At 43.9% G+C, this 16,898-nt stretch overlaps 1 protein-coding gene across 5 annotated transcripts in view; it reads left to right on the top strand.

Annotated features, from left to right (window-relative positions):
* The window catches only part of LOC117513713 (glutamate receptor ionotropic, kainate 2), a 1,177,061-nt gene that overhangs the window by 450,943 nt on the left and 709,220 nt on the right, over positions 1-16,898 (top strand). For all 5 annotated transcript variants that reach the window (XM_034173955.1, XM_034173957.1, XM_034173956.1 and 2 more), the window contains exon 5: positions 914-1,095. In XM_034173955.1, coding sequence (XP_034029846.1) covers positions 914-1,095 — 182 coding nt within the window. The remainder of the gene's footprint in view (positions 1-913; positions 1,096-16,898) is intronic.

The raw sequence follows: 16,898 nt of genomic DNA, 5'->3' as shown, positions 1-16,898 counted from the left end.
GGCGAATGACGTCACCGACAGGCGTGGAAAAACTCACGCATGCGCACGAGGGTTCAAGCATGTCTGACGTAAAAACATATGAATGAAATCCATATAGTTTTTGAAAAAAATAAAAAGGACCGTTACTTTATTGACAGCCCTTGTATATTGACACTGGATTGTTGGTACTGTTTTCCCACCTTTGGTGGTAGGAAAAATCTGCCCATGGACTAACACATATACATGGGCATTCTATACTGTCTTTATTGAGGCAAATAAATAAATATTGACTTGACTATTATACTAGTCTTAAACTTGAATATTATATTAAATGCACATCTATCAAAACGAAGATATTCAAGATCCGTATTCTTTGCAAGGTTGATCGCTCACATAGGGCATATGGTATACACACTGACGACACAGCTGTCAGTAGCCAGGGAATAATCAATGATGGATGATGATGTGCAATATTGATATGCATCTTTGTTGTGTTTGTAGGGAAGTTATCTCACATTCAGTGTTTGCCGAATGCAACCACAAAGTATTTCAGCAGAGGACAGGAAAAGGACAAAGAGAAGGAAAAGAGGGAAATAAAGGAGAAACAATAGAAAAGCATTCCTTCTTCACATTTAGAGCCAGTGAGGGAAAGAGACTGTTGAAGAGAAATGAGTTTCATTAGAAAAGACCTAAAAAAAAAAAGCATTCCTATAGCTTTCTTACCTTCACTCTAATTATAACCCTGGCTGCCACATGAATCATGCCTAGTCAATGCACAAAGATACATAGGTTTGAAATTGCCATTGAGTAAATTCATAGGCCTCCTGAGACCAGTACTGCATGGGTTGCAAGTGTGCTAATTTTTTAAATAGTAATTCCCAGAGGCAGAAGGAAACATTAATATTTCTTTTCTTCTTTGTGCTTTACCCCGCAGGCCTGATTCGTTTGCAAGAGCTTATAAAAGCTCCATCTCGTTACAACATCCGGTTAAAGATCCGGCAGCTGCCTGCAGAGACCAAGGATGCCAAACCACTGTTAAAGGAGATGAAACGGGGGAAGGAGTTCCACATCATCTTTGACTGTGGCCATGAAATGGCTGCTGGGATCCTAAAGCAGGTGTGTGTGTGTGTGTGTGCTCAGCTTTAAGGTGATAACACACTTCAAAAGAGTCAACATTTTGAGGGAAAATGATTCCTTGCAGGGCTGATTTAATTTTTCCCCCTGCTCTTTGTTCAGGTCTCACAAGTACAGGTGGAACCTGAACTTTTATGTAGCTAGCCTACATGTGCTAGCATTAGCAAAAAAAAAAAAAAAAAGTAATTCTCCTGTGGATTTGTGCACCATTAAAACAGATGTTGCCAGCTGAGGAAAGTGTTTTCTCCTTTTACTTTGCATTTGTTTGGTGATATCCACAGAGGAGGTTATATTTTCATATGCATTCTTTGTAATGTCTTTTTCACAGCTACTTGTTAAAAGACTAAAGATCACAACAAGCAACTCATAATCCTATGATGAAAAGAAACTATGCAAGAGAAGAAAAGGTTAATGAAATATACAACCTCAATTCCAGTGAAGTTGGGACTTTGTGTAAAATGTAAATAAAAACAGAATACAATGATTTGCAAATCCTCTCCAACCTATATTCAATTGAATACACCACAAAGACATGATATTTAATGTTCAAACTGAAACTTTATTGTTTTTGTGCAAATATTTGCTCATTTTGAAATGGATGCCTGCAACACGTTTCAAAAAAGCTGGGACAGTGGTACAGTATGTTTACCACTGTGTTACATCACCTTCATTGTAATTGGGGTTGTACTGTATCAACTTGGAAATGGGAAAATAGATGGATCACTCTGCCGCAAAAGTGCATCAGGCTTGCCCTTCTTCGAACCCAGACAGTAGGACAGAACAAAATTAAACCGGCTGAAGAAAATGGCCCAGCGGCGCGAAGATACTCTAAATTTTTGTGATCTGTCCAAACTATAAAAGGCTCTTGTGCCCCCTCGAGCCAATGGCACCACTCCTCCAAGGCCACTTTAACCGGCAATAGTTCTCGGTCACCAGTATTATAATTACGTTCAGCATAGTTCTTCGAGAGGTAGGCACAGGGATGCAATTTATTATCAGCAGGATTAATCTGAGACAAGATTACACTGACGCCTACGTCAGAAGCATGAATTTCGACCATGAACTGTTGGGCGGGGTCAGGAAGGAGCAGGACGGGGGCTGCAGTAAGGCGATCTTTTAGGACCCGGAATGCCTCATCACACTCCGGCATCCAGTGAAATGCCCAGAGGGACGAGGTGATGTCATGGAGAGGCACGGTCACGGTACAGGAATTACGGATGAATTTGCAATAAAAATTGAGCAAAGCCCAAAAATCTCTGTACCTCCTTATGGTTCTTAGGGACTGCTCAATTGTGAACCGCTGACACCTTCTCTGAAATCAGAATATCATCTAAATGCAAACACAAATTTGTTGAGATATTCTCGAAGAACGTCGTTCACAAGATTTTGAAAGACAGCGGGAGCATTGGTGTTTTATGTGCACTAAATGATACGCATTGCAAAGGTCCAGCTTAGTGAAGACTGTGGCACCCTCTAGAAGGTCAAACACGGTAGCAATGAGAGGCAGTGGGTACCGGTTCTTCATTGTGATGTCATTGAGGCCACAGTAGTCAATTCATGGATGGAGGGTTGTGTCTTTTTTCTCAAAGAAAAAGAACCTCACCCCTGGTGATGACGAGAGTCGAATAAAACGTGCCTCCAAAGACTCTTGAATATAATCGTTCATTGTGATTCGTTCAGGTGCTGACAGAGAGTTAGCAAGCATCAGTTAGCGCAATCAAATCATGTCTTGGTAGAGTCTTGGTAGTACAGTTGCGCTTAGAGAGAGTTAGTTAGAGATAGTTTCCCCCGGGGGGGGGGGGGTCTAGTTCCTGGTAGTAACTCAATAGCACAATCATACAAATGATGTGGTGATAACGATTTAACCTTAGCTTTACTGAAGATCTCGGCTAGGCCGTGATAACAATGCGAAACTCCGGAGAGGCCTGGATTAGAGACCAGAATCTTAATGGCGGAACTAACTAAACAATGTCCCACACAAGCGGGTCCTCATGAACTAAATTGTCCTTTAGAGTAGTCAAAATTAGGGCTGTGTTTCTTCAGCCAGGCGTGCCCAAAAATAGTCGAATGAGTCATTTTATCAAATACATGAAAGCTTATTGTCTTGGAATGATTCTCTGCAATAATTAACCGGGCTGATTGTGAACGATGGGTGATTTGACCAAGCTCGTGGCCATCCACTGCATGCACCAACAGAGGGTGCAACAGATGATAAAAGTTAAGGTGCAGGGACCTGGCGAGATAAGACAGCAGCAATTCAGCAACTGATCCTGAGTCAATGAACACTGGAGCAGATGAAGATGAGTGCTCTGAGACAAATTTAGCTGAGATTACATTCTGTGATGTCAAAGAAGTAATAGAGCTTTTTGACTCATCCGTACTACTGGCTTGACCGTGTGGGGGCACTCCTGACCAGACAATCAGAGATCACATGCCCGCCCTACCCACAGTAAAAACACAGGCCCTTGTCCCATGGCGCTGACGTTCTGCCATGGATAAACGGGTGTGACCCAGCTGCATGGGTTTGTCCATGGAGCTGTGAGGAGAGCTGGTGCCGAGATGGTTTAGCGTAGCGGAACACTAAGCTGAGAGGCGAGGCTTCCACCAAGGTCGATCCGCCAAAAGATGATCGGTGCGGTTGGCAAGAGCAATAAGCTTGTCCAGATCGAATAAGCTCATTGAGATCTAATAAGCTTGTCCAGATCTTCGGGGAGGTCTATGGCAGTGAGCTTGCTGTGGATATGGCTGGCAAGACCCTGGAAGAACACGTCCAGGAGGACAGCCGGATTCCACTCACTCTTGGACACCAGGATTCGGAAGTCGATTGTATAGTCATCGACTAGTCTGTTTCCTTGCTTGAGCTTCATCAGGGATCGTGCTGCTTCACGTCCCAGTGTTGTATGCTGAGAAACTTGCAGGAGAGCGGTCTTGAAGGCTTGGAGGGTGACTACCTGCTCCACTCTGCCGATGACCACGTGGCAGTCCGGCCAGTAAGGTGAGTTATCATGAATGTTATCATTGTCCGTTCAGACGGAAACATTGCTGACATCAACTCAAAATGCAGTTCACACTGGGTGATAAAAGGATTGACATCTCCGGACTCTCTGGAGAAATGCTCAGGTCGCAACAGCTTGTTACAAAAAACAGGTGCAGCTGCAGACCCTGGTGGGGCTGCACTTGTTCCTGGAAGTGATTGACTGGTAATGGTGGGAGCTGATTTGGTAGAGGCCTAATTAATCACTTTGGCAAGAAGTGAACTGTGAACTCACGGAAAACATGAATGGGTCTTGACGCTTGGCGAGGGTACTGAATCTGGAGCTTAGAGCAGCTACACAGTCTTTTTGCTGTGCGAGCTGGTGGCTATGATGGCGTACAGCCAGCTGGAATGCATTTGAGTCTCCTATGTCCATCGGTGGCAAGATCCTTCTATCAGGTTGTGTGGACAGAGACATCTGGACACAAATGCAGGACTCAAACTCTTAGCTCTGAATTTTAAGATTGTTTACTTTTTGGTAAGGCAAGGTTTGCTACACAAAAAAAGTAGTCCAAGATCAGCAAACAAATCAGTAACATCAGGCGATAAGGCATGGTTAAAAAAAAAAAAAAAACAGGCAGGTGGTCAAAAAACACAACATGCTGATCAAGACAAGAAAAACACATGAACAGAGCTGGGAGCGATGGCAACAATCTGGCGGGGAACGCTCTAGAACAGGGTGTGACCCAGACAGTGTGCACTGCCCACCACCAAGCACCAAGAGAGACAGACAAGAGAGACAGGGAAAGACAAATCCCAAGCAGGAAAAACCCATCAAGAGAAGTAGCACACAGAAAAACCAAATCTCGCTAAACTAAGCAGGACAAAAACAGAAAAGCATGATACACAAAGTCCAAATCATGACACAAAGCACTAAAGATATGGGCACTAATAATAAAATAATAATTGTTAATAATACAATGTCTAATTACACCACAACAATGCACAAAAACCCAAAATTAAAGAGCTGATAATACATAAAGTGTGACTTATTCACCAGTGCGACTTATAGTGGGGAAAATAAGTACTTGACCCCCTGTCAGTTTTGCAGGTTTTCCCACCTACAAAGAATGGAGAGGTCTGTAATTTTTATCGTAGGTACACTTCAACTGTGAGAGACAGAATCTAAAAAAAAAAAAAAGAATCCAGTAAATCACATTGTATGATTTTTAAATAATTAATTTGCAATTTATTGCATAAAATAAGTATTTGACCCCCTAGAAAAACAGAGCTTAACAACTGGTACAGAAACATTTGTCTGCCATTACAGAGGTCAGACGTTTCCTGTAGTTCTTGACCAAGTTTTCACACACTGCAACATGGATTTTGGTCCACTCCTCCATACAGATCTTCTCCAAATCTTTCAGGTTTGGAGTTTCAGCTCCCTCCAAAGATTTTTTTTTTTTGAGTTCAGGTCTTGAGACTGACCAGGCCACTCCAGGACCTTGAAATGCTTCTTACGGAGCCTCTCCTTAGTTGCCCTGGCGTTTGGGGTCATTGTCATGCTGGAAGACCCAGCCATGACCCATCTTCAATGCTCTTACTGAGGGAAGGAGGTTGTTTGCTAAAATCTCGCAATACATGACCCCATCCATCCTCCCTTCAATACTGTGCAGTCGTCCTGTCCCCATTGCAGAAGAGCACCCCCAGAGTATGATGTTTCCACCCCCATGCTTCACGGTTGGGATGGTTTTCTTGGGGTTGTTCTCATCCTCTAAAAATGATAAGTGGAGTTGATTCCAAAAAGCTCTATTCTGACCACATGACCTTCTCCCAGGCCTCCTCTGGATCATCCAGATGGTCACTGGTGAACTTCAAACGGGCCTGGACATGTACTGGCTTGAACAGGGGGACCTTGCTGCCCTGCAGGATTTTAAACCATGACAGCATCATGTGTTACTAATGTAATCTTTATGACTGTGGTCCCAGCTCTCTTCAGGTCATTGACCAGGTCCTCCTGTGTAGTTCTGAGCTTTCTCAGAATCATCCTTACCCCACAACAAGAGATCTTGCATGGAATCCCAGACCGAGGGAGATTGACAGTCATCTTGTGTTTCTTCCACTTTCTAATAAATAATCATAACAGTTGTTGTCTTCTACCAAGCTGCTTGCCTGTTGTCCTGTAGTCCATCCCAGCCTTGTGCAGGTCTACAGTTTTGTCCCTGGTGTCCTTAGACAGCTCTTTGGTCTTGGTTATGGTGGACAGGTTGGAGTGTGATTGATTGAGTGTGTGAACAGGTGTCTTTTATACAGTTAACAAGTTCAAACAGGTGCAATTAATACAGGTAAAGAGTGCAGAATAAGTGGGCTTCTTAAAGAAAAATTAACAGGTCTGTGAGAGCCAGAATTCTTGCTGGTTGGTAGGGGGTCAAATACTTATTTTACGCAATAAAAATGCAAATTAATTATTTAAAAATCATACAATGTGATTTACTGGATTTTTATTTTTTTTTTTTTAGATTCTGTCTCTCACAGTTGAAGTGTACCTACGATAAAAATTACAGACGTCTCCATTCTTTGTAGGTGGGAAAACCTGCAAAACTGACAGGGGGTCAAATACTTATTTTCCCCACAGTATATGTTTTTTTTTGTGTGTGTGTGTGTTTGCTCTTCAAGAGGTTATTTATTTCATTTTATATTATTTTATTTTATTTATTTTTTGACAGCTGCAACTTATACTCAAGAAAATATGTAACATTTTGTAACAAAACTAATGCCTGAAAATGAAATAGTTTTATGGCAACCAGCCTTTGTATCAACTTTACTGAAACACCTTTTATTTGTTTTTGTTTTTTTGTTTTTTTTAATATTCATGTGTTCGATGTGTTTTCCAGCCATACTAAAGAATGTCATTTCATGCAAAGAGTAACTTTCCAATGATGCTCTCAAATAGCAGGAATTCATATTTCTCATGCTCAAAGGATTTATCAAATATTAATGGCAACATGATTCACCTCCAAAACTCTGTCACTCTCCCAGGGTTTTTAATTAGCACCTGATGGGCAATTGCTGGGGAAGGTCAAGGACTCCTTTCATTACTAAAGACAGAGAGAAACCCTGCTAATGGCAGCTAATGAAAGTTTTCATTGTGCTTTTCTGACACTGGCACAGTCATAAGTTTCAACAGGGACCACAGCACACTCGTGATCAGATCAATATTAATATCACACACATCTTTCATAGTCACGTCAGGCTTAACGGCCTGACATAAAATGTTAATTACTTTTCCCTGTGTGCTCACTACAGGAATATTTCTGTATTTTAAAATGGTATAAATTTGGAACTGTAGGTGGTGTGAATTGGAGCAGAGCAATGAAGTTGCAGCCCGTTGGCTGATACACCTTAGCTATAATCATGGCTGCTTAGCATACCTTCTTCAGCTATTGCAGTGCAGAGTTTTTGTTAAGGGCCCCTTCACACATAGTACAAATGTGGTCGAATTGCCGGTGAAGTGCGTATGAAACAGGAATCGTATGCAATACATGTAAAATCGTAGGTGGCTCCAACGGCTTGTACAGCTGTTGCTACAACTATTTGTGCATACTAGCGGGTGTGCGCTGTGAGAGTCCATCGAAAACTCTCTCGCCAGGTGTCGGCCAAATTCCAGCTGATACACACAAACAACTAACACCACTCACTTTGCGCTTAGAAAATATGTGGCCATTCGCACTATTAGCATAACAGTCAGCAGACGATCACTGTCGAGCAGGATGTGAAATTTGTCCCCATGACTGTGGCTTTGCAAACAGACACAGTGACATGTTGGTGTGTGCGCTGAACTGACAGGAGGTGTGTCCACCAACAGGAGCAGCTGTGGAGATCTGTGGTTCTGGATGTCATGGCTGGGGAACACATACTGTGTTTGGATGGACATGAACTAACAACTGCCCACTGTGACGCGCGTGTGTCTGCTTGCTGTCCTCACATGGACATGCATAAAAGCATATATCGTTGTTGCAATGGGCTGCAGTGAGCACTTGCATGGCATGCACATTAACAGGCTACCCATGGTGAAATGGACCATCAGATCATGACACGCAGCGGGCGATTTGAATGTCACGTCACTCACATGAGTTCTGTTCCATATGATGTGGTGTCAGTCCTGCAGCGCACCGTCCACAAGACATGGTTGTTGGGCTTGACACGCGCGCATGGCTGGCTTCTTCATTCATGTCATTTCACGACTGTACATCTGTGACCACGGGTCATCTAGAGAGGAAAAGACAGATCATACTTGTATTGCACACTTGATAAGAGGGATTCAGTAAAATGTGGTGTTTTTATTTGGTGTGTGGTTTTATTTTTTCTTAAATACGTCCATCTCCTTCTTGATATCAGGCATTTTCCTGTGCCTTTTACAGGACAGTGATGGTAGCTCAGTGGTAAAGTTTCTGGCTGGCAATCAGAGCTTTTAGAAAGTGCAGGTTCAAATCCCATGGGTGGCATGTATGTATGTGTGTCGTGCAGCTACTCGCACTGTGTTCCCACATGCACGAAATTGTCACAGCGGCATCGTTCATGCCTTCCTGTCGGCTCCATGTTTTCGTGTTTCGCTCGTATGAGCTGTTCTGCCGTGAGTTGCTCTGAGTTGTACTTATTCGTACTATGTGTGAAGGGGCGCTAAAGCTGGTAATTAACATTCCACAACATTCTCAATACTGCTCAGATTGCTTAATAGGCTTTTTAAAGACCAGGCCCAGTATCCATGAAGCATCATAAGGCTGCCAGGATAAGATTTGGTCCCAGTCCAAACAGAGTTAAATACACTCAATTATAGAGTGAAATCAGGTTTACCATCTTGTTAAATCACATTTTTCAGCTCCAAAAAGAGTCATTCACAACAGCAGAGTATATTTTACTCTGCAAAATTTACTGTGTCACTCCCAGTGACATTATTCTAAGAAATATCTTAGAATTCCTCAAATTCTTAGACATTTATTATAATTTTCCTTGGTTAGATAAAAGTTAAGCACCTTAGGCCTTAACAGGGCTCCTAAGGTGCCAAACTGTTAAGAGCAGGGAGGAGGACTTTTAGGAAGGCTAAGAGTGTCTTAAGTAGAGAAGATGGCGGAGAAGACAAAGAGGAAGGTGAGATATTCCCTGTATGTTGAATGGCAGTGATTCAGTAACACGCTACCAGCTTGATGGTGCAGGGATAATGTCTGTGGTTGAACTCATCATGAGTGAGCTTACTTTTCCTACCCAGCGCAGTAATGTAATAACACTTGAGATGAAGGTCGTTACAACATTGTGATACCTGGCTACAGTAAACATGTAAATTGCATGGAAATACATTAGACTTATCTTATATTTGTACTTACAGATTTTCATTACACTGTCCTGTCGGATTTTTTTACTTTATCTGTTTGCACTGGCAAAGGAGAAGCTCTCTCTGATCTCATTGTACATTTTCTATAATGACAGTAAAGGGCATTCTATTCTATTCTAAACTCTATCACATTCATACAATTAATTGTTAGGAACCAACCTTAAGAACAAGTTAGCACTCTTTGAAATATATTTATTGAAATGGGACAATGCATATTAATGAACATTATTACATGTAAATATGCCGGATTATAGCAGGATGCGAATTTCCATCCGTAGTCCCAGTAACAGAGAAACAGACTAAGACCACACAACCTACCAAAATAAATTAATCATGACAGAAAAACAATTAAAACAGAATATACATACACATATTTACAATTCAAAATAGCAATAATTGATAGTTAATAAGCAGCCGACAGGTGGAGGAACCAACACGTTCTGACCAAAAGTGATCCTTTCATGACTAATCTCACAGTCACCTCTTGTGTCAGATCTTGTACCATACCCTGTGAATCTTTTTATGTGTATGAATTCTTTAACAGGAGTTGGTGCTGGTCCATGTAAACATTTATATATGAAAGCAGGCATATTTGAATACCTTCAGATTTTCAAAGTCTAGAAACTTATGCTTTTCCAGAACCTCGCAGTGATGATAGGAGTTAGATTGTCTATCATATATCTTAACTGCTCTGTTATACAGCTGCTCTATGGATTTTAATACTGAGGTGCCTGCAAATGCCCAGTTAGTGAAACAGTAGTCATTGTGTGAGAAACCCATGCAAAATACATACGTTCTGGCTGCATTAGTTGTTAGAGAGGGATGTATATGTTTAAAATTTAGTAAATTAAAATTGACTCTGTTTTTGACTTTTTAAATAAGTTTTTTGAAGGCCAAGTTTGAGTCCAAGATAACTCCAAGATATTTAAATTGAGATACCAGCTCCAACTCCTCCCCGTCAAAAAATGCAGGGAGTTATTTGTGGAAAAGAAATATCAATTTATTGCAATGTGCATGCAATTGCAATTGCATGAAAGAACTAGGCAGAGGAAACGTGACCCGGCCCGGAGGAAGCCCAGGGTCCTCATCTGGAGCCAGGCCTGGATGTAGGGCCCGTCAGCAAGCGCCTGGTGGCTGGGTGTGCCACGGAGCCCATTCGGGCACAGCCTGAAAAAGCAATGTGGACTTTCCATCTCCACCCTGTGGACTCACCATCTGCATGGGGAACCGCAGGTGTCGGGTGTGTTGTCCTTTGGGGGGCAGTGAAAGTCGAGGGCCTCGACGGACCAGACCCAGGCGGCAGGGGCTAGCTCTGGGGGTGTGGAACATCACCTTGCTGTGGGGGAAGGAGCCGGAGCTTGTGCAGGAGGTGGAGCGTTACCAGTTAGATCTGGTGGGTCTCGCCTCCACGCACAGCCTCTGCTCCGGAACCACTCTCCTTGATAGGGTTTGGACTTTATGCTTCTCTGGAGTTGCACAGGGGGTGAGGCGCTGGGTGTGTGTGGGGATACTCAGGAGCCCCGGCTGAGCGCCGCTACATTGGATTTTACTCCAGTAGACGAGAGGGTTGCCTCCCTGCGTCTTCGGATGGTGGGGGGAAAACTCTTACTGTTGTTTGTGCTTATGCACCGAACAGCATTACAGAGTATTTGGCCTTCTTGGAGTCCCTGATTGGAGTCCTGTATGGGGCTCCGGTGGGGGACTCCATTGTTCTGCTGGGGGACTTCAACGCACACGTGGACAATGACAGAGACACCTGGAGAGGTGTGATTGGGAGGAACGGCCTCCCTGATCTAAACCCGAATGGTGACTTGTTATTGGACTTCTGTGCTAGTCATGGACTGTCCATAACGAACACCATGTTCGAACATAAGGACCGATTGATGATCAATTTTGTGATTGTATCATCTGATTTGAGGCTGCATTGTGGACACTCAGGTGAAGAGAGGGGCAGAGCTGTCAACTGATCACCATCTGGTGGTGAGTTGGATCAGTGGGTGGGGGAGGACTTTGGACAGACCTGGTAAGCCCAAATGGATAGTGCGGGTGAACTGGGAATGTCTGGAGGAGCCCACTGTCCGACAGATCTTCAACTCACACCTCTGGCAGAGCTTGTCGAGCATCCCTGTGGAGGTTGGGGGCATTGAACCAGAATGGGCAATGTTCAAAGCTGCCATTGCTGAAGCTGCAGTGGGGAGCTGTGGCCTGAAAGTCTTAGGTGCCTCAAGGGGCGGCAACCCTTGAACACTGTGGTGGACACTGGTGGTCAGGGAAGCCATCTGACTAAAGAAGGAGTCCTTCCGGGATGTTATCTCGGACTACTCCAGAGGTACCGACAGGCCCGAAGGGCAGCAGCCTCTGCTGTGGGGGAGACAAAGCAGTGGGTGTGGGAGGAGTTCGGAGCAACCATGGAGAAGGACTTTCCATCAGCACCAAGGTGCTTCTGGCGGACCACGAGGCACCTCAGGAGGGGAAAACAGGGAACCATCCAAGATGTCTACAGTAAGGATGGGACTCTGTTGACCTCAACTGAGGATGTAATTCGGTGCTGGAAGGAACACTTTGAGGAACTCCTTCATCAGACTGGAGTGCCTTCTATAGTAAGGGCAGAGCTGGAAGCTGATGGAGGATTTTTGTCAATTTCCCTGGTGGAAGTCACTGAGGTAGTCAAATAACTCCACAGTGGCAAGGTCCCGGGAATTGATGAGATCCATCCAGAAATGCTGAAGGCTCTGGGTGTGGAGGGATTATCTTAAATGAGACGTCTCTTTAACATTGCGTTGAGGTCTAGGACAGTGCCTAAGGAGTGGCAAACTGGGGTGGTGGTCACCATATTTAAAAAGGCGGACCAGAGAGTGTGTGACAACTACAGGGGCATCACACTACTTAGCCTCCCTGGTAAAGTGTACTCCGGGGTGCTGGAAAGGAGGGTTCAGCCAATAGTCAAACCTCTGATTGAAGAGGAACAATACGGGTGTCCGTCCTGGTTGTGGAACAACCGACCAGCTCTTTACTCTCACAAGGATACTGGTCTACATGTGTTTTGTGGACTTGGAGATGGCATATTATTGGGGACCCCAGGAGATACTGTGGGAGGTGCTGCAGGGGTATGGAGTGAGGGGGGTTCCCTTCTCAGGGCCATCCAGTCTCTGTACTCGCAAAGCAAAAACTATGTTTGGGTGCTCGGCAGTAAGTCGGACTCATTTTCAGTGGAGGTTGGCCTCCGCCAGGGCTGTGCCTTGTCACCAATCCTGTTCGTGATATTCATGGACAGGATATCGAGGCGTAGACGGGGGAGGAGGGTTTCCTGTTTGGTGGGCTCAGGGTCTCATCACTGCTTTTTGCAGATGATGTCATCCTGTTGGCTTCCTCAGCCGGTGACCTCCAAGACTCACTGGATCGGTTCACAGCCGAGTGTGAAGCAGCTGGGATGAGGATCAGCACCTATAAATCTGAGGCCATGGTTCTCAGCAGGAAACCGATGGATTGCCTACTCCAGGTAGGAAATATGGCCTTGCCCAAAGTGAAGGAGTTCAAGTACCTCGGGGTCTTGTTCATGAGTGAGGGGACGATGGAGCGTGAGATTGGCATTCGCTCTACCGTACTGTTGTAATGAAAAGATAGCTGACCCAAAACGCGAAGCTCTCGATCTACTGGTCAGTTTTTGTTCCTACTCTCATCTATTGTCATGAGTGTTGGGTCATGACTGAAAGAACTAGATCGTGGGTACAAGTGGTAAAATGGGCTTCCTCAGGAGGGTGGCTGGTGTCTCCCTTAGAGATAGGGTGAGAAGTTCAGTCATCCATGGGAGGCTCGGAGTAGAGTCGCTGCTCCTTCGTGTTGAAAGGAGCCAGCTGAGGTGGTTCGGCATCTGGTAAGGATGCCTCCTGGGCACCTCCCAAGGGAGGTGTTCCAGGCACGTCCATCTGGGAGGAGACCCCGGGGAAGACCCAGGACTAGGTGGAAAGATTATATCTCCACACTGGCCTGGGAACGCCTCGGGATCCCCCAGTCAGAGGTGGTCAGTTAACTATGTTAACTGGCAATGGTTTTCTGATGTGTTCCTGAGCCCACATGCTAACATCCTTTACACAATAATGTCAGTTTTTAATGCAGTACCGCCTGAGGGATCGAAGGTCACGGACATTCAATGTTGGTTTTCGGCCTTGCAGCTTATGTGTAGAAAGTTCTCCAGATTCTCTGAATCTTCTGATTATATTATGTACTGTAGATGATGGAATGCCTAAATTCCTTGCAATTGAATATTGAGAGACATTGCTCTTAAACTGTTGGACTATTTTTTCACAACGTTGTTCACAAAGTGGTGATCCTCACCCCATCTTTGCTTTTGAACAGCTGAGCCTTTTGGGGATGCTCCTTTTATACCCAATCATGAGACTCACCTGTTCCCAGTCTTTTGTTGCCCCATCCCAACTTTTTTGAAACATGTTGCATGCATCCATTTCAAAATGAGAAAATATTTGCACAAAAACAAAAAGATCTATCAGTTTGAACATTAAATATCTTGTCTTTGTGGTGTATTCAATTGAATATAAGTTGAAGAGGATTTGCAAATCATTGTATTCTGTTGTTATTTACATTTCACATAATGTCCTAACTTCAATGGAACTGGGGTTGTTCACTACCAGTGAAAAGTTTAGATGCAGATTCCATTCCATTAAACATTTACTTATTATCACACATGTCTGTGTTTGGCATGATGTATTTTTTGTTTGTTTGGTTTGTTTAGTGCCACATTGGACATAAAATAAGAGAGTTCATATTCCCATTCATAACTGGAATGAGGACATTAATTTGGCCAGTTATTTCAATCCACAAACTGGTAAGTATTATCAACTGGCTAAAATCATCCTGCTCATGCCCCCACTGATGTCAAACAGATAAAAAGATCAATTGAGGTCCTCTTGTGTGAATCTGGGCAGAATGACCTAAAGGTTAGTGATCCTTTAATTCTGCAAATTGGAGTCTTTGGACTAAGTTTATCCAAATCTCAAGTCTCGAGTCTCAGAAGTGCTGCATTTGCATCATAGATTAAAAAGCATCCACTGGCTTTCTGTGAATAGTTTAAACAGAATCATTTGCTGCTACCCAAAGCCCCTAAACTGGAATGCAGTGAAATGGAACAGTCATTTTTAATTTATATGCTGGGATGTACTTCAGCAACAGTTGGTATTTCCATATGGATGTTTTGATGAGGGTATTCAGAGAGCCACAGCAATTCTGAGGTTGAAACATTGTCTTATGAACTGACATAGAGACGGCACTCTGACCAAATAAAAATGCTGACTTAAAGACACACAGCACATGTGACTCTGCTGCTATGAATATCTTAAAGAATTCAGAGACACAACAGCTGTCAGGTCAAGTGAATTCTGGGAACATGCACTGGTGTCCCAGATAGCTGCATCCACAACACCATGGAATAACCTTGGGTCCTTGATTGCAACCACTCTGGTTGGTCAACCTCCACCTCTCAAAAGTAACCACCTGTCTCCCACAGCTAGGTTAAGCATGAGCGTGCCCTTGACCTTCTCCAAGCACTGGAGTTCCCAACACTGAGGCACCTATGTGCATTGATGATGCGCATAGGTGCATCCACAAACGGATGATATGACCAAAATGTCATACTGACACTACATTGCAATGCAAACGATAGTTTTCTGTGACAGTCTAGATTTTTTATTCTAAATATAATAAAATGGTGAAAATAACATATAATTACTTTTTAACATTCATGTGAGTTTCTCTGATTAACAGCTTGTTTGATATTTTCTGTATTTTTATCCTTTATTTATACAGGTATAGTCTCATGGAGACGTGGAGTCTCATTATCAAGAGAGACCTGTTTTAGTCAAACATTTTCAACTGCTTATCTGGGATTGGGTCACAGGTGCAACATCTCCAGCAGGGGACCCCAGACTTTCCTTTCCTGGGCCACATTGACTACCTTGGACTGGGGGACCCTGAGGCGTTCCCAGGCCAGTGTGGAGATATAATCTCTCCACCTAGTCCTGGGTCTTCCCCGGGGTCTCCTTCCAGATGGATGTGCCTGGAACACCTCATGAGGGAGGGGCCAGAGGGCATCCTTACCAGATGCCCGAATGACCTCAGCTGGCTTCTTTCAATGTGAAGGAGCAGCAGCTGTACTCCGAGCTCCCCACAGATGGCCAAGCTTTTCACCCTATCTCTAAGGGAGACACCACCCACCCTCCTAAGGAAACCTATTTTGGCCGTTTGTACCTGCGATCTAGTTCTTTCGGTCATGACCCAACCCTTATGTCAATAGATGAGGGTAGGAATGAAGATTGACTAGTAGGTTGAGAGCGTCGCCTTTTGGCTCAGCTCCCTTTTCATCACAACAGTATGGTATGTCACTACAAAGATACAGTTAGTGAATGTTTCTACAAGTTCAACACTTTTACCACACAGAGATAGTCTTCTGATGTCTGAGTCCAGGAAGTCATTGAAAGTGTGGAGCTTGTTCTTGATCCAGGAAATAGGAAACCCTGAAACTCTGATTCCTCACTCAGCTTGTCAAATGCTGCAATCAGGGAATCCACTGAACCTGCAAATATCACACATTGTCCACAAAGTAAAGGTCAGTAGCTCTTTCCTTGCCAACAAAATCACCTAATCAGGTGCATACAAACATTGAACAGAGTCAGAGCCAGACATCATCCCAGATAAAAATGCCAGTTTTCACTGGGACATACCCGGAGTCTTTTCCCCACTCCAAACATGAATCACAGTATTTGTGTATAGGGTGGTTATGATGTCCAGCAACGTCTTGGAGTTCCAACAAATTCTCAGGATGTCCCAGATAGCAGCCCAATCATCTGACTCTAACACTTTGGGAAAATAGACCATGTAGGGCTTTTCTGCCTGTTGATCCCCTCCTGGTAGTTTTATGTGGGGAGCGAATTCAGAGACTTAAAGACTGATAGGAGATGGACGTCAAAAAAAAGATGTTTTGAAAAGATTCCTACCCTGAAGAACAGAGTGAGCTAAGACAGCACTGGGATCTTAAAACAAAACATCACATGCACCATTGAGGACAAGAGCCTCAACATGAAGATTAGGATACTTTTTAAGCCTGCACTCGTCCCACCCCCAGGTAGGCGGGCCTTGCCCTGAGACGTGGCTCAGTGCAGTTGTGTGACTGGTTGAAGAGTGTTGCACGTGACATTGTAGGCACGTGACCGTGATGGCGTTGTTATATTCAAGCGGTATGTTTTATATCAAAACTTTGTGATGAATGTGGATGTGACAGTGTGATAAGCAAAGAACAGAACATTTCATGGTGCCGATGTCCCAGACAAAGATACAAAGACCTTGGCTTTATCAATTTAGACTGTATGCAAATGATGACATTTTTGGATATGCGTCAGGGCTGCACGCAAA

The sequence above is a fragment of the Thalassophryne amazonica genome, chromosome 7 (genome assembly GCF_902500255.1).
Source record: "Thalassophryne amazonica chromosome 7, fThaAma1.1, whole genome shotgun sequence".
NCBI classification, from domain to species: domain Eukaryota; kingdom Metazoa; phylum Chordata; class Actinopteri; order Batrachoidiformes; family Batrachoididae; genus Thalassophryne; species Thalassophryne amazonica.
This window is presented reverse-complemented; position numbering and strand designations above follow the sequence as displayed.